Genomic DNA, 20,544 nt, shown 5'->3' with positions numbered 1-20,544 from the left:
GCCAGAGCCATGCCAGCCGGGCTAACCAATTCCACACTTTTTACTGGGAACAGCTCATTAGAAGCAAAACCGTGAGAACCCCCTTCCCTTTTCCGGAACCAGGCAGGGTGATGGCTAAGTCTCGCTGGGTAGACCGGGGCGGCTGGCATTCCTGCAAGCTCCCAGGCTGAACCGTGTCCGAAGCAGCTTTTCAGATTCTGGAAGCACCTCCCTGCCGAGGGTAACGGGTACTGTTCTCAGTCAAGTTTAATGTACGCAGGGACCACACATACACACTCACACACACACACTTAAGCCCAGGGCCTGGGGTTGGAACCACCCAGCTGGTGGCGGGGTGGTGCTTAGAATGCAGACTCCTGAGCCCCCCTAACCACCATTTCTAGGGGTGGGGCCTTGGGACTTTTTCATTTTTGAAATCACTATTGTGAAAATCTTTGTTGAAAGTATTACATAGCCCCTCCACCCCCCAGGCAGCTGCATACATGCAGACAAGTTTCATTGGCTGATCTCTCCCTGCCCCCTCCCCTGCCTTCCCTGAGAGGTTGCAGTCTGTTCATGCTTCTGTCCCCGGGGGAATCGTCATTTCTAACAGGATGCTCAGCTGACGCTCCCACCCGCCACACTCATCATCCTGGCTCCAGGAGCCATAAACCCCATAAACCCGTCTGCAGGTCAAGGCGACCAGCACAGGAGCCAAGCGGCTGACGTGGGGGCTGGGGGCAGAACTCATTGACCCTGCAGGAAACTCAAGGAACAAGTTTTTCTGGCCAGAAACAATACACTAATTCGTGGTCAAATCTAAAACAAACTCCACCTGGGGAGCGTTAATCTGCGATGGCCCCTGGAGCCAGCAGGCGCAGCGGCTGTCCAGGGGCCTGAAGCCTTCCTCCATGTGCCTGTGGCACCTGACCGACCCACCCATGCTGGCTCCCTAAGGGGTGGTGGCCTTTTTTAACTTATTGAGAAAACCTGATTTGTTGGTTCACACATTTACTGGTTGATTCTTGGTGGTTCCCCCCCTAGTTTTGAGAAAGAAAGGGAGAAAGTGATGTGAGAGTGCAACATTGGTCAGCTGCCTCCTGCACGGCCCCCCATGGGGATGGGACCTGGTGCCGAGATGGAACTGGCAACCTTTTGGTGTACAGGATGCTCCACCAAACAAGCTACACGCCCAGGGTACTGGTTGATTCTTGCGTGCCCCGACCACGGATCGAACTCCCCCTGGATGTATCAAGACCACACTCTAACCCGGCGGTCACCAACCTTTCGGACCACCCGTTGGCAGCGGCCGCTGCTCCACCAGCTGAGCTGCGGCCAGGGTGTTCCTTCGGGGTTTCCATTACAGGAACAATAAACGGGCTGTTGCCTCCTGGCAGCATCCTGACGATGAGACAGAGCTGATGAGAAAGCGCCTCTGCTGCCAGCTGCACAGATGTGCTGGACTGTCCTCTTCCCAGCAGCTTTCCTGCTGCTCACCCTTTCCCGAACCTTTCAGAACCCGACGTCTGCCGACGCGCCCCGGGTTCCGGATCTTTGTCAGTGTTGTGCTTTGCCTCCCCTCCCCTCTCTACCTTTGCAACACCGAACGCTGTGGTTGTGCCAATCAACGCGCAGAAGCTCTGATAAACGCCTAAGCTGTCCCCACAAACCTGGTTACAAAGCCAGGCTGGGAGCCACAGATGTGGTCACTACAGTTGTTTGGATTGCCTTTGAACATGAGACTGCTTTCGCCAAGTGCGAGGCCACCAGGGTCTCCAGGCTCAGAGGTCAGAGCACTGGACCGTGTCAAGGACAGGACCACGCAGGCGGCGCTTTTCAAGCTGAACCAATGACGTTTCCGTAAAGGTGGCCCGAACACAGCCCCGCGCAGCGCCTGTGTCTGAGATAAAGTGAGACGGTCTGTGCGTGTGCGAGGGCTTAGCCGCCAGCTGGCCGGGAGCAGCACTCTGAACGCTTATCGAGAACTGAGGGCTTCAAAGTGCTGGCCCGGGCCCAGGAGGACTCCGAGGGTGTCACAGCCCAACCTGCTGCCAGAGCACACAGCACAGCCAACTCCAAAATGCACACAGAGCCCGTACCTTCACAAAAAGGAAAACAGCCACATTTATTTAGTTGAACATTTCTCCTGATCTAAAAAGGAAGATGTCAAAAGAACAGCTAGGACCATACACAGCACACACTCCACCGAACCAGATGACCGAGAAGAGCAAGGGCAAAGTTCTGAGCCGCAGAGAGCTTTATCTTCGCTTCTGGAAGATGTTCCCGCGCCCCATTCCGCGTCCTCTTCCTCTCGCGGCCACTAGGAGGGGGGAGAGAGGATAGTCCGGTCAGCACGGTCAGCGAGCGCGCACACCAGACCCGCCTGCAGCCAGCGCGCTCCCTACGGGGGGCTGCCGCGCGGCTGCCGCGGGCAGGGGCTGCTGGGGGAGGAGCCTGAGAGCCACACCAGGTGAACCCCCAGGGCCGGCCCAGCGCGGTGATGAGACAGGACAGGTGCCCTGAATTCACACTGACACTCGGGAAGAAAGACGGTTACACGTTAACGTCTGTTAAATCTGGTGAGGGGTTATCATCCTTGCGCGGTCCTGCGTGTGTGAGGTGTCTTACGACAGCGGCACAGAAAACAAAGCCACACAAAGGGCAGGAGACGTGGTTCTGTGACTGGTCTAGGGCAGTGTTTCCCAACCTTCTCTCACGATGAGAATCACCTGGTGGAGTTGTTAAAACACAGATTCCTGAATCCCAACTAAGAAGTGCTAAACTAGAATTTTTGAGAACATATAGGTAAAATTGCATACCTAACTTAGTGCTCTGTATATAAAATCTGTCTTAGAGCACTAGTTAAGTATACAATTTTACCTATATGTTCCCAAAAATTCTAGTTTAGCACTTCTTAGTTGGGATTCAGGAATCTGTGTTTTAACAACTCCACCAGGTGATTCTCATCGTGAGAGAAGGTTGGGAAACACTGGTCTAAGGGACCAGGCTCCCAGGGACGGAGCACGCTCTGACGGCTGCTGACCGGAGCCGCACCCTCCCCGCTTACAGGGCTGAAGCTGCCCTGCAGGGGGAGGGGCGCCACCTGGGAACCAGCACATGCTCACAGCACCAGGCAAGGGCCGGGGAAAGGCGCAGGCGGCCCGGGAGCTCACTGCCAAACGCCCCTGCTCAGCGCCACCGGCCCCGCCTTCTGCTGGAGATGGCGCAGCCACAGTGACAAGGATAAGGTGTCAGGGCCCTCACCCCTCACAGGTGGGCCCCAAAGTTCTGGTAAAAGGGCAGCGGTGGGTGTGGAGATGGCTGATGTGGGGAGCACCTACCTTGGGCCTTGAGGATAGCAGCCTTGCCCCGGCCGGCGCCCGAGCCTTGGTTTTTGTTTTTCATGCTCTTCAGCATGGGCGCGTTCTTCAGCATGTCAGGCAGGATCAGAAAGCGGATCTTGCTCCCCCGGATGTACACCTGCTCCAGCTGGGCCACGCGGCCGTCCCTGTACGTGACGGTGATGTTGGACATCTGCAAGAGAACCACGGCGCTCAGCCAGGCAGACGACAGCCGGGCCATCGCACTCATCTGAGTCCGAACAGTTTCCAGGGTGCAACCACTGTCCCTGTTACACCCTCAGGGCCCCAGGCCCAACGCCCCAGCTCCTTAGCAAAGTCCCAGGTTTAAGTGCTTGCCGTCTGTGCCTGCCTTGGAGAACACCCTCACCTCTGGGGCCACAGAGGAGGTTAGTTAGACACCTGAGAACACGGACCTGGCCAAGGTTCACAGAACCAGCCCCTCCTGTGACTCCGCCGAAGACAGAGCCCAGCCCCCACTTGTCAGGGAGGTAACCCTGGCTAAGTCTCCTGGCACCCGGGGCCTCAGTTCCCTCACCTACAAAGCGAGGGAAAATACCCCATAACAAAGCCGACGGCCGCTGAACACCTGCCCACGTCCCAGGAGGTCGCACACCCTGTACGATCTGTCCCGCCACCATCCCTAGAGGCGGTGGCACAGCCAGCAGAGGCAGAGCTTCTCTAGTCCCCTGCCTGAGCCCACACTGCCCCCGTGTGGCCTGCTGGGGTGTGAACCAGGCCCCTGACAATCCACTCTGACATCAGACCCCACATACTTCCTAGGACCGTTATGTCTAAATGTTTTCCTATTGCCGGGCACATGACAGAGCCTCAGGAAATGACAGCTAGAGTGTCTATTTGGGGGAAGCTGTTGACATTAAAGGGGAGAAAGTCTACTTTGGGGGCTAGGCTGTGAAGTCAGTGGTCCTTCAGCATAAACTGGTGCATCTCATTCCTCTTGTCACAACCTCCCCAACCCGTTTTGCAGGTCCCTGACAGAGGCTGTTGTGTAAGACAAAAAGACGTAAAGGAGTTCTCACACAGTCCGTGTTCTGGCCGAGCGGGAGGGCCCAGCACATCTGAGTCCTATTAGAACCCAGAAGAGCCGCTCTTGCCCTCACGCTCCAGGGAGCCAGCGGGAATGCCCGGCCGTGCCGAGCCGCGGGCACTGCCCCACCCTCACTGCTCGTTAACAAGCCGGAGCCACATTCCCAGGCTAACACGAAGCAGTGACTCCGGGAGCTCGGTTTGATGGAAGTGGCAGGAACACCCAGCTTGCTCAACTTTCCCAACAACCACAACGAGACACAGCTGCACGGCGGCCGGCTCCGGGGAGCGGCGGTTTGGAGGGCGGATCTCGCACAGCGGTCCCCACGGCTCCCATGGCCCCAACAACTACAGGGAAACTTGGGAAATAAGCGACTCCTGAGCTTTAAACCGCGCCCTTCTGAGCACAGTGACACCTCATGCCCTCTGCTGTCCCACCCTTTGTTCATCCAATTCACACCACACACTGCTCAGCTGCCAGGCCCTCAGCAGCCACTGCTTATCAGACCAACTGTCATGGCGTTCAGTAACCAGTAATCACGGCCTCAAAGCCATTCATAGAACGCTTGTTACAATATGTTGTTAGAACGGTTCTGTTTTATCATTAGTTACCAGAGGACTGGATCTAAGCTGGTGGTACCTCACCAAGGCAGAGAAGGCCGAGTCCCCAGGACCTACCAAGAGCCCACACACCCGCCTCCACGGCTTTCTAAGCGGGTCAACCTCCTGGAAGATGATGTCAACGACCCTGGGAAGCAACAAACGGTTAAGATCCCTGATCTGACCAGCTGCTGCAGCTCAGTGGCTGAGAGTCGACCTGTGACCCAGAATTCACGGTCTGATTTTCCAGGTCAGAGCACAGGCCCAGGGTGCAGGCTTGATCCCGTGTGGGGCGTGCAGGAGGCAGCCGATCGATGATTCTCTCTCATCATGGATGTCTCTCTCCCTCTCTGAAATCAATAAGAAATAAAAATAAAATAGAAGTAAAATATATATAGAAGACACCTGACTCACAGTATGACCTTGGGTATCTCACTGACCTTGAGTTTCCTCACCTGGGAAACATTGACCGTCACCATATATTACATTTATAATGTGCAAGGTGCTGAGCTAACCGCTACAAACACACACAACTCATCTGACCTTCAGGACAGCCTGGGTGGGGATGAACCCCCGTGGCGGCCTGGCGAGTACTCTGCTGAGATCTCCCTTCCAAGGAACAGGTTTGTAAGGAACACAGGGAGCTGACCACCTCCGGGTCCAGAGAGGCCACTCTCCCCGGCTGCCAGCCAATGCCTGGCGCCAGCGAGGGACCAGGCCAGGCCACCAGGCCATTTCTGCCCCACGCCGGACTCCTCAGTGTTTTTTCTTTTTAAATGTATTTATTGGTTACAGAGAGGAAGGGAGGGTGAGGGATAAAAACATCAATGGTGAGAATCGATTGGCTGCCTCCTGCAGCCCCTTACTGGGAATCAAGCCCGAAACCCGGGCGTGTGTCCTGACTGGCAATTGAACCGTGACCTCCTAGGTCTACACTTGACCACTGAGCCACACTGGCGGGCTAGACTCTTCAGTCTTGGCGTCTGTATCGCAGAGGACCAAAAATAACACCCCCCCCCCCATTTTAAAGATGGAGAAACTGAGGTGACTAACATGCCTAAGGTAAGGTGACCAGATGTCCCGCTTTTGGTATTAATCTTTCAAAAAATCTGCATTTTTAAAACTCCACGGGACAACTTGTTAGAAATCGGGACTGCCCCACTAAAAGCGAGACGTCTGGTCACCTTAGCCTAAGGTCACCTAGGATTCAAACCAAATTCTGTTTACTAAGTACAAGCTCTTAACCCACGTGATGTTAGCAAAAGCAAAACGGTGCCAGGGAAGGGCCCCCACCAGGAAGCTGCTTGTTACCTGCAGGTGAGTCACAGGGGAGCCCTCCACTCGTCCTCTCCCTACTGAGGGACGACAAAGGTGGCTGCCCTAACCAATGAGACTCACACCCCAGAAAGACGGCAAATGAACACAGAATGTGACTCGAGGTTCTGTTAACTGCAGAGCACTACGCAAACCTGCGGAGGCAAACGGAGAGTGCCCAACCCGGGGGCTCCGACGAGAGGGAGGGTGCCACTTCTCTCAGGCGGGTCCCGGACCACGGGAGGAAATGGTTGGAAACAAGGAACCAAAGGGTAAAGTTAACTCTCCCAGAATCCCATGGGCTGATCCCTGCCCGCCCCGTGAACCTGCAACACAGCCCCTGGCACACAGCAGGCACTCAGCAGATCACTGTTCATGGAACAGCGTGGAGAAGGCCTCCCCCCACCGCCCGTCTGTCTTCCCCGCCAGGGGCACGGGTGCCCGCCAGCGGGGAGGGCACGGGGTACCTGGCAGTTCATGTTGTCCTCGGCCTCGATGAGCTTCCCGCGGTACACCTCGCCCGTGTTGGTCTCGCACGTCACGATGTGGCCCTCGGCTTCGTGCAGGACTTTGATGGGCACGCCGATAGACATTTTGGCAGGAAGCGAGCTCTACGGCGAGACAGACGGGGCGGCTCAGCGTTCAGAGGCTGAGGAGGCAGCGCCCGACACCCCATCTCCCTCCCGGCTACCCTCTACCTCCTGCGTGTATCGGGGACGAGGGGGGTGCAACGCATGTACCTTCCAACGGATTCTCCGCCCACAGTTGTGGGTAACAAACACTCTTTCGGAAGGGAACCCGTGACATGGAACCCGTGACATAGGCCCGAGCTGCCAATACAGCCGCCGCTGTCGACATGCGGCTATTTAAATCAAACTTAATGAGAATGAAAGGAGGGATAAAACTCAGTCCCTCACTCACACGAGGCACATTTCAAGGGCTCAACAGCCACCTGGGGCTATATGGGACTGAGTGGCCAGATTATGATCTCTGAACGTATCATAATCTGGCCACTCGGTGTACTTCTCTTGAGCACCTCGTTTATTTGATATCAAAGATACTATAAATCGTGCACCTGATCAGTTTTCCCCTTTGCACTGGCTGACAGAAAGCTCAGGGCAAATAGGTGGCTGATCGCCAGCAAAAGTCTAGAACACCTTTGGCACCCACTTGAGATACAAATACACCGAGTGGCCCGATTATTATGCGTTCAGAGATCATCATAATCTGGCCACTCAGTGTGTATGTGCAGTGGTGACCACTGCAGATAAAAACTCATGTTGCAGGCATGTCTAGAAGAGGCTGTGCACTGAGTTCAAACCCTCCAATGCCTTCTGACCCCGCCCTCCCCCCCTGCACCATCCAGGCTGAAAAGCAAACAGCCGTGCACACCAACTTAACCATGTGCCATAAGCAGGAAACGCTCATCTTGGGGGGAAAGGACATAATCACAGGGCAAGCGCCTGACGGCTAATGAGAAAGGGACAAGCGGCGGATTTTTTATCCCCGAAATGAGTAACGGCGGAGGGCGGGAACTCATCCAGGGGCCCGTGCTGTTGGGAAAGACATTAGGAATTTTACCTGGAAGCGCGGAAGGAAGGAAGGAAGGAAGGAAGGAAGGAAGGAAGGAAGGAAGGAAGGAAGGAAGGAAGGAAAAAGAAAGAAGCCAACAAAAAGGCAACAGCTATTGCAAAAGGGAAACGGGTCAGGAGAGACGCGATCAAACGTATGTGTCCGCGGGGAAGGCCCGAGGGCACCAGGGCCCGAAGGGGGATGGAGGCCCCGGAGCGCGGGCGCTGGAAATGCTGGGGGTCGAAGCCATCGGCCGGAAATGGCTTCCAGACTCCGGCCTGCACACTTGGAAGACCACCGGGGACACAGAGAAAGCGAAGGGCGTGCGCTACATGGACGCCCCTGCAGGCGCTCGGGAGGCGACGCTGATGCTCGGGCGGCCCGACTTCCCGCCCTCCTCCTCCCCGAGCCCCGCAGCGCCCTACGGCGGGGCCTCCTTCTCCTCCCGCCTGCCCCTGGCCTCTCCTCACCGGCTCCGGCCTCCTCTCCCCTCCCGGTGCGGCGGCGGCGGCGGAGACTCAGGAGACTGCGAAAGCGTGAGGCGAGCGAATGGCGGTCCCGCGCTCCCAGAATGCCGCGCGCTCCCCAAACGCCGCGCTGAGCCCGTCCCCTTCCGTTTCCTAGTGGCGCGCGCCGGCGCGCCCTCCTCACCCCGCCGGCTGGGGAACGTGGGCTCTGGCACGATCGTTCCGGTCCCGGAACAGAGAGCTGATGACGGCGGGGGGCTGGGGGTGGGCTCCGGTGCCGCAGGAAATGTCGACCCTCAGGCCGGCCAGGGGACGGAGGATCGCGTTCCCAAGCACCCCGCACTAAGGGGCGGGCTGCGCTGGAGGCAGGGACCTGGGGCCTGGGCCCTCGGATCCGGGCGGCGTGGGGTTAAATGGAAGGCTAGGATTTCCCCCCCTCCCAAGTCAATCTTTGGGGCGCCCGGAGCGAGAAGAGGTATTTCGCCGTACTGACAGGGAAGCCGGAATAAAGAGGGAGGGGAGTCGTCCTTGAAGGGTCTTGAAATAGGGTTCACTCTCCTGGAGCCCGGCGCCGATTGGGGTAGGACCTAGCTGCGATCCAATGCGCGCTGAGCGCCAGGACTTCGGGGTGGGACTCACGACAGGGGCGGGCTTCCGGGCGGGGCTTCGAAAGGGGCGGGACTTCCGGTGAACGGCGCGGAGAAGGGCCCGCGCGTCGGCGGGAGGATGGGGAAGGGGTGGGGTCAGCAGAAGCCGAAGCTGCGAATGGTCGGGGCGGGCTTCGCCCTGGAGGCGGGCGCCTCTAGCAATGGGAGTCCGGAGCAGGGAAAGGGGGGCCCAGGGGAGAGGCGGGGCGTAGCGGAGGGGCGGAGTCCCCGGGTCCGAGGCCTGGAAGGGGCAGAGGCGGGCCCGGGGGCGGTGCAGCCGCCACCTCCCCTTCTCCCCTCCGCGTTGGCGGCGGCGGCGGCGGCGGCGGCGACGGAGGAACCCGACACACACCGGCCCCGCTCCCGCTCCCGCTCCCGCCGCAGCCGAAGCCGAAGCTGCAGCCGGCGCCAGGCTGGGGCCATGGGCGCCCCGCGCCGCCCGGGTCATGAGAACGGAGGCGGAGGCGGCGGGGCCGTCGCTGGAGCCCGGTTAGTGCCTCTCGAGGGCCCGGCCTCACCCCCTGGGGAACGCGGGGAGCCCCGTCCGAGCGCGGGGCAGGGTCTGACCTTGGGCCGCCCGTCGCCTCCCGGGGAGCGGTGGAGCTCGGAGCAAACCCGGCCAGGCGTGCAGGCTGCTCGGCCCCCTCCGCCAGCCGCGGTCACGGGGGCATTCCTGGTCCTCGCAGCTCTGATGGCGGTCCTGGCGGGAGGGTTCCCCCCGGGTTGTGAGGCAGGGGGAACCCCTCCCCTCAAAGCGCAAAGTCCTGCTGGAGCCGCCTTGGGAGGTCCTGAGCCCGAGGCCTAGGAGCACCCGGTGCTGCTGAGAGCGAGGAGCCAGGCAGGCCCTCCCGCGGCCTCAGCTCTGCACCCTGGGCTTCCTTCTGCCCCAGGGAGGCCTGGGGGCCTCGGGGGGCGGACTCTCTGCACCCCGGTTCTCGGGTGCCTCTCCAAGGAGCGAAGGGGAGAAGGAGCGACCTGCTCAGGGCCGGTTCAGAAGCCTGAAGTGAGGGGCCAGCTCGTGGGAAGGTCAAGGGCACGGGGACCTCGGTGCCCCCCCACGCGTGGGGTCAGCATGGGGTCGGAGCTGATGCTGTCCTGGGATTTGCATCCTGCTCCTCTGGCTCACCTTCAGGGGGAGCGTCCCTGGGCAGGCGCTGTGCCGTGTTGTGTATTATGCATTCAGTGCCTCCTTAATCTTCGCAGTTAATCCGCGCAGCCACCTGGACGCAGGTACCTTGTTTTCACTTTCACAGAGGAGCTGGCCGAGGCCTCGCTCAGTGTCAGGGCCAGGGAGCTGCTCTCCTGCCTGGGGACAGCGGCTGGAGGGAGCCGGCCCAGCTCTGGTGGGACAGCTGGCCGCGCTGTGGGCTCGGAAGGTCTCCCCTGCTCTTATCACCCCCCACAGGAGCCTCTCTGGGTCCCTGGGGGCGGACCTGCCGCTGCCAAGACTGGGACCGGCCATGTGGGGGCCTCGGGGTCAGGGGGCCCCAAAGACCAGGGCAAGAAGAGAAGGGACAGCAGAGGCCAGAGCAGCTGTCCTGAGCACGGACAGACTCCTCGCCCAACCAAAGGCGGCCCCGCCAGTCGGTGCCAGCGCCCAGCGCACCGAGCAAGGAGGGAGCCATGCCCAGCGCTGCAGTCTGGAAGCCTGGGCGGGGGGCAGTGGGCATTGCAGTGGCAGGTAGGCTCGGGGCGTCTCCAGGGGTAAGGCCTTTGGGGAAAACACCTTGCGCTCACCAAGCGTGTCTGGGTGCCTGCTCCGGGCTGAGGGCTAGGAGGGGGTACATGCCTCTGTGTCTGCCTGCGGGTGAGATACTGTCCGTCCGTCCGGTGGGGATGCACCTCAGATACTCCACACTGAGGGCTCAGGGAGGAAAAGGCCCGGAGCTCTTGGACATTTGGAGATGGGAGACAGCACTCCAGACTGAGGGATGTACCAGAGCAGAGTCTGGGAAGTGAACAGCGTGGGAGTTTGAGGTCACAGGGAGGGGTTCAGGCCACCCCGAGGGGACAACACCCAGCACAGAGCCCCCTCCACGCAGCCCCGCAGGGAATTATTTTAGAACTAGAGGCTCGGTTCACGAATTTCAGGGGTGGGGCCAGCTGGGAGGGGGAGTGAGGGGAGACCAGGGGCGGGACCAGTCGAGGGGAGGGGTCTCCCGGTTTGACCAGCCAGCCCTGTCCCTGGTTGAACTCCCAGTTGGACTCCCAGTCGAGGGAGGGACAATTAGCATGTTAGCCTTTTATTATATAGGATATGAATCCTCGGACTCTTAGTCACTATAGTGTCCCTAGAGCCTAGCACACAATGGTAGGCGAGATCTTCCGAGGCCAATAAACAGATGTTTACTGAGTCACTAAGCATCAGACCCCAGGCACCGGGAATAACGGGTGAAGGAGATTAGCAAATCCTCTGCCCTCAGGAAGCTGAGGGTCTAGTGGAGACAGAGTAATTTTATTGTTGTCGTCGTCGTCGTTTGGTTACTTTTTGCGGAGTGCTGTGAAGGGGGGCCCCTCCCCCAGTCTCAGGAGGAGACTGACCGGAAGGACAGCAAGGGAAAGAGAGTTCAGGACAGACAGAGCTGCATGTGCAAAGGCCCCGGGCAGAGTGAAGCCGGATGGGTTTCCAGGGGAACGGGAACGGGGTGAGTGAAGGGAGAGGGCCACGGTGAGGCTGGTGGGGCTCTGGTAAGGGGGGAAGGCACGGCCTGCCGGGGCCGGTGCATCAGGGCCCGTCCCGCCGTGCGGAGGGCCGGGCTCAGGCAGCACCTGCGGGGCCTCCCGCACATTCTTGCCCCGAGCGCTCAGCACTTGGCACGCTGGCGCCTCTGATGGCCCGTGCCACCCGGAGGGTCAGGGGGCCTGCATCGGCTGTGCCACGCTGCCTTCCCTGCTGCCCGCCCTGGGAGAGGAGGCGGAGGGAGGGAGACCAGACGGGGCAGCCACGGCCCCTGCCTCCTGGGAATGCACAGCAGCCCGGGCACAGGCAGGCGCCTGCCAGGCCCCCCCAGGCACAGACGGGGTGAGCTGGGGCCTGGTGGGCGCGCAGATAAAGGAGGGCGCGGCCCGCCCTGGCTCCGGGAAGGCCCAGCCGTGATGGTATCTGTGCTGGGAGGACCCCTCCAGGCAAGGGGCCGGCAGGGCAGAAGGCAGGACGGGCTCCAGGGCTCACGAGGGGCCCTCCTGGGGGGTGCCCGTATGGGAGCCAGGCTCCGGGGGCGCGGCAGCTGCTGGTTTTGTGTTCAAGAGAGACCCAGAGCCGCCGAGGTGAGGAGGGTGCGGGCTGGTGTCTGCTGAGCAGGTGCCGTGAGTCAGCAGCCCTGGCGCCGGCTGCGGAGGGAGGCACCTGGTTCTTTAGACTGTGAACTTTGTCCGGATCATGGCACCCAGCAGGGGGCGCTCCGGAGGCCGGCGCCAGCTCGCCCCCGCCCCCCAGGGCCTCCGCACGTGCTGTCCCCTCTCCGACTTGTACTTCTGCTTTTTTTAAAATCTCACCCAAGGATATGTTTTCCATTGCCTTCTAGACAGAGTGGAAGGGAAGAGAAGGGGGCGGAGGGTAGAGGGGAAGAGAAAGAGAAACGTCGATTTGGTTGCCTCCCACACGCACCCCTTCTGGGGCTGAGGTAAAGTGCCCTTGACCTGGAATCAAACCCGGGACCCTTCGGTCTGCAAGCCGACGCTCTGACCACTGAGCCGCCGGCCAGGACTGCCTTGTGCTTCTTGACTCTCCATTCTCTCGCCGCCTCTTCCCTGGGGCTTGCTGGTGTTGCTGCCGCCGGGACAGGCACCTGCCACTGCAACATCTCCAGTAAACATGCCGGGCACGCACCGGGCCAAGCATGTCAAACTCAAAGGCTGCCACGGGCCAATAAACGAGGCAGGCGGGCCGCGAGTTTGACATGTTGGCACTGGGAAGTGCTCGTTGACGGAAGGACTGAATCAGACCAAAGTCCCCACTTTGGCGTTGCCGGACGGACTCCATCCAGCCAGAGGAAGGCAGTGCTCAGCCCTCCGCCAGCCGGTGGCCACGCTGGGGCCCCTTCACCCCTCCTGCCCGCCTCTGCCCTGCCCGGGCCCCCGGAGGGACACCCCAGGCACACACTCCACGTGACAGACATCCCTTCTCTCGACCGCTGTCTTCACCCCGTGGTGGCCCTGCGGGCTTTGAAACCTCCGTGGACGCCAGTGTGTCTAAGCGTCTTCCGTGTGCTGGCCCTGTGGCTGGCTTTTCGGAGCTCCCCGAAAAGAGGGCCCGGGGGGCCGGTGGGGCTGTGAGTGCACGTTGCGGGGGTGGGCAGGCAGACAGGTCATGTCGTGAAGAAGTGACACAGCCCTGGCCGGGTGGCTCAATGGAGCTTCGTCCCATACACCAACAGGTTGCGGGTTCGATTCCCGGTCAGGGCACATACCACGTACAGGAGGCAACCGATCCATGTTTTTTCTCTCTCTCTCTCAAATGAAAAACAAATGTAACCTCAGGTGAGGATTAACAAAAACAAAAACAAAACAAAACAAAAAAGGCAGCAAAGGTAGGAGATGGCTCAGTCACCTGGAGGCCAGGCCTGGGAGGTGTGCAGAGGCCTGGGCACAGGCTCGCTGGCCGGGGAGGGGCTGCTGGGAGGCCGGGAGGACATGGGGGACGGGGGAGGAGGAGCGGCTCTGGGGCAGCACAGGAGGCCCTGTCCTGAGCGAGGTGGGAAGCACCGCCCGGGGGATGTGTAGGGCTGACCTGCCGGGACAGGTTTGTTCTGGGGAGACGCTCTGCGGTAAGGAGAGAGGGCCGGGAGGCAGGAAGGCTGCAGCAGGCCCCTGAGTCGCTCCGAGGGACACGGGCAGGAGCCGATGGCCGTGGCTCCCGGGCGGCAGTGGCGGCGCCGCGCCCGGATCTGTGACCGCCCGTGCCTCCACGCAGGGGACTTTGTGCAGCTGCCCGTGCCCATCATCCAGCAGCTCTACCACTGGGACTGCGGCCTGGCCTGCTCCAGGATGGTGCTGCGGTGAGTGGCGGGTCCGCCTGGCCCTCGGTGGTTGGGGCCTGCGGGAGGCTCAGTGCCATCTATAAAAGCAACCGAGGGTGGGCCCGGCCTCCAGGGCTCCTCTCGGAATGCCTGGGGCGCGGGGTGGCGGGGGGAGTCCTCGGGGCCCAGGGCCTCCCCCTTCCCAGCCCCCCGCTCCTGGGAGCCTGTGTGACCTTCCTGGGACGGGCCATCGGAGCCTGGCGGGACCCTCGCCGTCACCTGCGCTGCCTCTCCCTCCCCCCTCCTCCATCCGGGGAGTCCAGGCAGCAGGAGAGGGTCCCACAAAAGAAGTCTCTGGCCCACGCCCCTCAGCACAGAGATGAGCTAGTGAGGTCAGAGAGAGCGTGACGTGCCCAGAGGCACAGCCCACAGCCATGCGAGAAGCAGGAGCGGCGTCCAGGCGGCTTCCGGCGGTGGCCAGGCCGTGGGGGCGGGACTTGAGGCCTCGAGACACAGGACGGAGCCTCTGGGCTGGGGGGCGAGCCAGCCTCAGCGGCCGGTCCGCCCGCAGGTACCTGGGCCAGCTGGACGACAGTGAGTTCGAGTGCGCCCTGCAGGAGCTGCGGCTGACCCGCAGCATCTGGACCATCGACCTGGCCTACCTGATGCGCCGCTTCGGCGTGCGGCACCGCTTCTGCACGCAGACGCTGGGCGTGGACAAGGGCTACAGGAACCAGGTGAGCCCGGGGACTCGCCGCTGACCTCCTCCCGCCCCCCTCCTCTCGGAAACCAGTAAATAAGCTTTAAAAGCAGCGCAGCCTGCCTGCCTGGCCCAGTGGTTGAGCACTGAGGTTCGATTCCTGGTCAGGGCACAGGCCCGGGTTGTGAGCTCGCTGGATCCCCAGCGTGGGGCGAGCATGAGGCTTGGCAGGCAGTGATTCTCTGAGACTTGGCAGGCAGCGCCGCCGCTGGCCGCTTTGGCAAGTGCGCGGCTGCCGGTGGCCAGGCCATCGACCTTGTTCTCCCGGGACCTCCCGGGCCAGCAGCGGCTCCCGCGTCTGGCTTGGTCACCACGGCTGCGAGGTGGAGCCAGGGGCCCAGGAACAGGCACAATTGCCCCCTCCCCAAGGGCTCTGGCCCCTTAAGTCCCCGTGAAGCCAAGTGTGTCCCGTGGCCGCCTCTGGCGGAGCAGAGCGGGGCGGGGCTCAGACTCCTGTCCGTGCCCACCGGGCTGGCTGACCCCCCTCGGGGCCGCTCCGCCCGCTGCCCGCCAGTGCCCTCTGCCCTCAGCCTGCCCCTCTCCGCAGTCCTTCTACAGGAAGCACTTTGACACGGAGGAGACGCGGGTCAACCAGCTGTTCGCACAGGCCCAGGCCTGCAAGGTGCTGGTGGAGAAACGGTGAGCCTGCGCCTCTGCACCTGTCACCGTACACTTGCCTGGGGAAGGGAGGCCTGGGGGTGGGGTGAGAAAGGCCAGGGTGTGGGGAGTCAGGCAGACAGGGGTGTCCTGCTCGTGTGGCTGTGGCCACTGACATCCCCCGAGCCTTTGTGCTTTCCACATGAGAAGGGGATGGCAGTGAGGGGGGTTGTTTGCCTGGGGGACACAGCCCAGCGAGGAGGGAGGCCTGGCTCCCAGCTCTCCCCACGTCTCTGTGACCTACTCGGGCCCCCCTTCTCATCTGTACGGGGCAGGGGCTAGGCAGACCCTGGGAGGCCCTCGTCCAGATGTGAGCGCCGATTCCCACTTGCTGCAGGCTCAGCTCGGGCCTGTGGTTCAGGTCCCAGTGGCCCTCCCAGGCCGCTCTCCCCATTCCCCGTCCTCCCCGTTCCTGTGCCCATTATGGACGGGAGGTGGCCTGACCGCACCCCGTGAAGGCCCGATGGGGCCGGCCCCTCCTTGGCCTTGGACTGACCTGGGCCCCAGTCACAAAGCGGGCAGCCCGGGAGGGGGAGGAGCCTGCCCCGGCCGGGTGACGCGGGGCCCGGTGCCCGCCGAGTGACCGCTGACCCCGCCCGCCAGCACGGTGAGCGTGCAGGACATCCAGGCGCACCTGGCGCAGGGCCACGTGGCCATCGTGCTGGTGAACTCGGGGGTGCTGCACTGCGAGCTGTGCTCCAGCCCCGTCAAGTACTGCTGCTTCGCCCCCCGCGGCCACCGCTGCTTCTGCCGCGCGCCCGGCTACCAGGGCCACTTCATCGTGCTGCGCGGCTACAGCCGGGCCACCGGCTCCATCTTCTACAACAACCCGGCCTACGCCGACCGTGAGTGCGGGCGCCGCGTGCATGGCCCTCCCTCACGCCTGGACCCCCACCTCCCTCCCGTCCAACCTGGGGGCCAGGCCTCCCTCCCCGCCTCTCCCCATCCCGCTCCTCCCGGGCCCTGTCCTCTGTGCCACCCCGCAGGCCTGGCCGTCTCCCTCCCACGCCGCCAGCCCCGCCCCCAGCCCCGAGGGGACGTCCGCACACTGCCCAGCCCCTCTGAGCACCCGCCCGGCTCCCCCCTGCGCCGGGCAGGAAGGGCCGCCCTGGCTCACAGACGTGCCCGTTGCTGCCCTCTCTGGGCCTCACGTATCTGCTGACCTGGGCAGGGGGCAGGGGCAGCTCCTGGGCCACAGCAGCAAGGGGGGCCTCTGGGTGGGAGACTTGTGTGCAAGGAGGGACGGGGCGGGGGGCACGGCAGCTCCCCCCGCTCCCCGGGTGCTGACCGCCCGCCTCCTCCCGGCAGGGATGTGCAGCACCAGCATCGGCAACTTCGAGGAGGCCAGGACCAGCTACGGCACTGACGAGGACATTCTCTTCGTGTACGCGGACAGCTGACCCCACCCAGGAGGCCTCCCGGCCCGGCCGCTGGGGCCGCAGCCCATGTGACAAAGCCCCAGGGGATTCTGGGAGGTCACAGCACACCTGATCACCTGACTCATGCATCAGTGGTGAGTGCCATCGTGCCACTCACCCCGCACACCGCTGGGTGCTGGAGACACCCCCAGAGCTGAGCGGAGCCCCCCAGCACCCCAGCCTGACTTGGACTGCCCAGGGCACCCAGCTCCGAGGGTGTCCTTGCTGCCTGCAAGCCGACCCGGGCCGGGCGAGCAGCCTGGGCCCGCCTCCGAGAGAGAGAGAGAGAGAGAGAGAGAGAGAGAGAGAGAGAGAGAGAGAGAGGGAGAGAGAGAGAGAGAGAGAGGGAGAGAGAGAGAGAGAGAGAGGGAGAGGGAGAGAGAGAGAGAGAGAGAGAGATCGCTTGTCAGGACAGCATGTGTGTGTGGAGCTGGCAGCTGCCCTGCCCTTCTCCCTGGGGGGCTGTGGAGCCCCAGACCCATGGCTGGTGGCGCCTGGGAGGCTGGGCCTTGGGCAGAAAGGACTGCGCCCCAGCCCTGCAGGTGCCGAGCTCTGTGGGAGGGCGGGCCTGGCTCGCGGGCCCACAGTGCAGTGTGCTCAGCTCCTGCCGCTGGCCTGCTCCCCACAGCGGGCCGTCCTCTGAGAACGGGGAGCCCCACGTCTCGCAGGCTGGGTGCTGGGCTCCCCGCTCTGGTTCACGCCACGGCCTTTGGCACAGAAAGCTGGCTCTCCTGCCTGGGAGAGAAGCGTGCCCGCCAGGTCACACGGCGCAGGTGGCGCGGGCAGAACTGTGGCCTTTCTTTGGGGGAGGGGGCGGGGTCTTTGAGATTTACGTTTTCACTTCCGGGGTGAGACTCCCCTCGGGATGCTCACCGTGAGACTGCAGGTACTAGGAACACGGACACCTCTCCCTGGGCAGACGCCCGGTCAGCTCCGTCCCTCGAGAGGAACCCCGCTCTGTGCAGGCCCCTCGCCTGCAGGCAGAACCCGCCTGGTCTGGGAGCGTTTGCCCGGACACTGCGGTGAGCTGGGTTTGAACCCAGTCTGCACCTGAGAAATAAGGGAAGAGGATCCTGCCCACAGAGGCTGGGGCACACCCATCCCGAGGGGCTGCCTCTGGCGAGGGGGCAGAGGTCCCTACAGCCCTGAGTCTTTGTCTCCCGGTGCCCAAGGCTGCTCCCCGCCCAGGACGGCATCTGCCCCACCCGCCAGCTGCCCCTCCCCACCTGGCCCTGCGTTAGGGCTGGCAGACTCACCAGCTTGCTCCTCAGCACCAGCCGGGAGGGGGGTGCCGCCCTGGGGGTCCGCAGTGTGGTCTTCAGATGGTCTTTGTTGCCTTAGTGCTTCGTGGCCGGGCCCCAGGGTGCCTGGCTCCATGCCCAGGACGCCACGGCGGGTGCTGCGTGGGGTGGGCGTCTCAGGAGGGTGTGGGGAAACTGGCGAGGACAGAGCATCCTGGGAAACGGGCAGTGCCGCTCTCAGGGTGGCCGAGGGAGGGGGAGGGGAGGCAGGGAGTGCTGGTGGGCGATGAGAGGGTGCTTGGTCCCTGGGCGTGGATGACGGCTGCCCCGAGGCTCCGTCTTCCCAGGGAAGGTGCGGGGAGAAGGAAGGGATGCGAACCATGTGCCATTGTGCGATGAGAAATCATGAAGATGGGCCAAGCCGAGGCCCGTCCGCCTACAGACCGACCCCCTGTCCACAGCTGGGCTCCAGCACAGCCCCAGCGCCAGGGACAGGTGGCTCTGTCCACTCCAGCCACGGGGGACAAAGGGACCTTTTGCATTGCGGAGATTTTGTACACAAATCTATTTTGTCTGTAACGAGCCATTCTCAATAAACGTTTCTCACTGCAGCGTGGCTGCCCCCGGCCCCTCGGTGGTTCTGTCTCCGGGCGTCACGGAGCCCGGGTCCCCGGCCTGCCATCCGGTGTCGCTGGGCCCGGGAACTGTGTCTACAACTGAGCGTGTCACAGACGGGGTGCTGTCCTCCCCGCCAGGGGCCAGAGGGCCTGCACACGCTCCCAGGGCCCGTGGGTGTCCTCGCGTTTGCCCTGGTGGGAGGTTAGGGTTTAGCACGTGCCCTTTCGCCCTGCGATGTTCCAGGCTTGCACTGCGTAGGTAATGTGGCCTCGGCCAGTCTGAAGCCTCCGCCCCCGTGCTGACAGCAGTGCACACCCTCCCACAGCAGCGGGACGGACAGACCCCCAGTGTGCAGTCTCCCCAGCAGCCACGGATCTGCTCCTCTGCCTCCCTCCGCCGCCGCTGCCACCGCAGGAGGAGGCCTGGCACCTCCCGGGATCTGGGGGCAGAGGCTGCATGGCCTCCCTGGGCATCCTGCTTGGCCCTTTCAGATCGGCTCGCCCGCAGGCCGGCACCCTCTGAGCAGGACCCAGCCACAGCGGCACCGGGAGCTGCCCAGCAAGCTGTGGCCACTCTGCCCTTTGGGGCCCACCATCCAGTGGCCCGTGAAGCCATGCCGTCTCCGTGCTGCTGCCCGAGCCAGCGGCGCCTCCGGCAAAGGGCAGCAGATGCACCGAGGGGCCCCTGGAGCTCCGGACGCCCTGTTCCCTGACGGTCACAGCTGTGCCCCCGGGGAAAGGCTTACGGCTGGGCTCTGCAGCTGCGCACCTAACCGGAGAGCCTGGGTCGGGCGAGGAAAATGGTACCTCGGAGCCCGGCCGGCGTGCCGACCCAGGAACCGGAGGTCACGGTTAGATTCCCCGTCAGGGCACAGGCCCTGGTTGTGGACTCGATCCCCAGTGGGGGGTGTGCAGGAGGCAGCCGGTCCATGACACTCGCATCACTGATGTTTCTCTCCCTCTGCTCTCTGAAATCAATTATATATATAAAGGAAATGGTACTTCGGAGATTGGAGAACAGCTGGCCAGGCTCAGGCAACACCTCAGCCCCCCTCTCCCCTCTCCCGCTCCCCCCCCTCCCCCCAGTACCTGGCCTGACTCACCGGTGGGCCAGCTACACCGGAAGCCATGGGTCCCTGGATGGGTGCTGTTCACCTCAGCAGCTCCGCCCAGAACCGACACCGGGTGAATCTCCGTCAGTAGGTGGCGCTCACGGGCAGCCTCGCAGCCCTGGCCAGGCCCCGCCGGGAAACCCGGGTGTTTCCACAGACCTTGGGCTGCAGCCAGTGGCCTCATTGTTTGGGTTGCGGGCCCGTTTAGAAAACCTCAGGCCAGCAGATGAAAGACCCCCCTCTCGGGCCCTCGGGCGGCGGAAACCAGTGTGGCTGCCATGGCCTGGCTGCAGGCTCTGTCCGATGCCCAGAGAGCCTGTTCTCTGCAGAGACCAATGGGACCAGGCTGCTGACTGCACCCCCCCCCCCCATTACCACCTGGGTCCTTGTGCTGGGCCTGGGCACCCCCACTGTGGACCGAGCACAGCGGAACACACTTCCTGCGGGAGAAGCCAGCTCATGTTCACGAGGGTTATGGGATTGGTCCGGCCTGCCTGGCCGCCCTGAGGGTAGGGGTGAGGCTGGTACCGCAGGGCGGGCTCGCTGCGCCCTCTGAAGCGCTGTGCGCGAAACCGATTCCACGCAGTGAGGCCAACGGATCTGATCCGGCCCAGGCCGGGCTGGTCAGGGGAGGGGTGACTCCTGGGGAAGCTGCCGGAAGCCCGGATGGTGTAGAAGCGAGGGGTGGGGGTGTCCGGAGTCCCCGCTGTGGGTCTCTCGCATGTGTCACACGTCTGGGTGACGTGTGGGCTCAGACTGTACCCGTGGAGCCGCCTGGGGGACAGAGCTGGGACTC

General features: G+C 62.8%; 2 protein-coding genes across 2 annotated transcripts; one reads left to right on the top strand and one right to left on the bottom strand.

Moving 5' to 3' along the window:
* Positions 1–2,079: 2,079 nt before the first annotated feature.
* SNRPD3 (small nuclear ribonucleoprotein D3 polypeptide) lies at positions 2,080–8,503 on the bottom strand. The gene is made up of 4 exons (XM_036422963.1): positions 8,342–8,503; positions 6,767–6,910; positions 3,321–3,513; positions 2,080–2,299 (listed from the first exon to the last, which is right to left on the bottom strand). Exons 2-4 carry the CDS (start codon positions 6,890–6,892, stop codon positions 2,238–2,240), a joined length of 381 nt encoding a protein of 126 aa, XP_036278856.1. The 5' UTR covers positions 6,893–6,910; positions 8,342–8,503; the 3' UTR covers positions 2,080–2,237.
* A 722-nt stretch (positions 8,504–9,225) lies between these two features.
* Positions 9,226–17,897, top strand: GUCD1 (guanylyl cyclase domain containing 1). The gene is made up of 6 exons (XM_036422962.2): positions 9,226–9,474; positions 13,898–13,982; positions 14,515–14,680; positions 15,251–15,342; positions 15,964–16,205; positions 16,669–17,897. The coding sequence occupies exons 1-6, from the start codon at positions 9,432–9,434 to the stop codon at positions 16,758–16,760; spliced, it is 720 nt and encodes a 239-aa protein (XP_036278855.1). The 5' UTR covers positions 9,226–9,431; the 3' UTR covers positions 16,761–17,897.
* The last annotated feature ends 2,647 nt before the right edge of the window (positions 17,898–20,544 follow it).

Source organism: Pipistrellus kuhlii, unplaced genomic scaffold, assembly GCF_014108245.1.
Source record: "Pipistrellus kuhlii isolate mPipKuh1 unplaced genomic scaffold, mPipKuh1.p scaffold_m20_p_74, whole genome shotgun sequence".
NCBI classification, from domain to species: domain Eukaryota; kingdom Metazoa; phylum Chordata; class Mammalia; order Chiroptera; family Vespertilionidae; genus Pipistrellus; species Pipistrellus kuhlii.
This window is presented reverse-complemented; position numbering and strand designations above follow the sequence as displayed.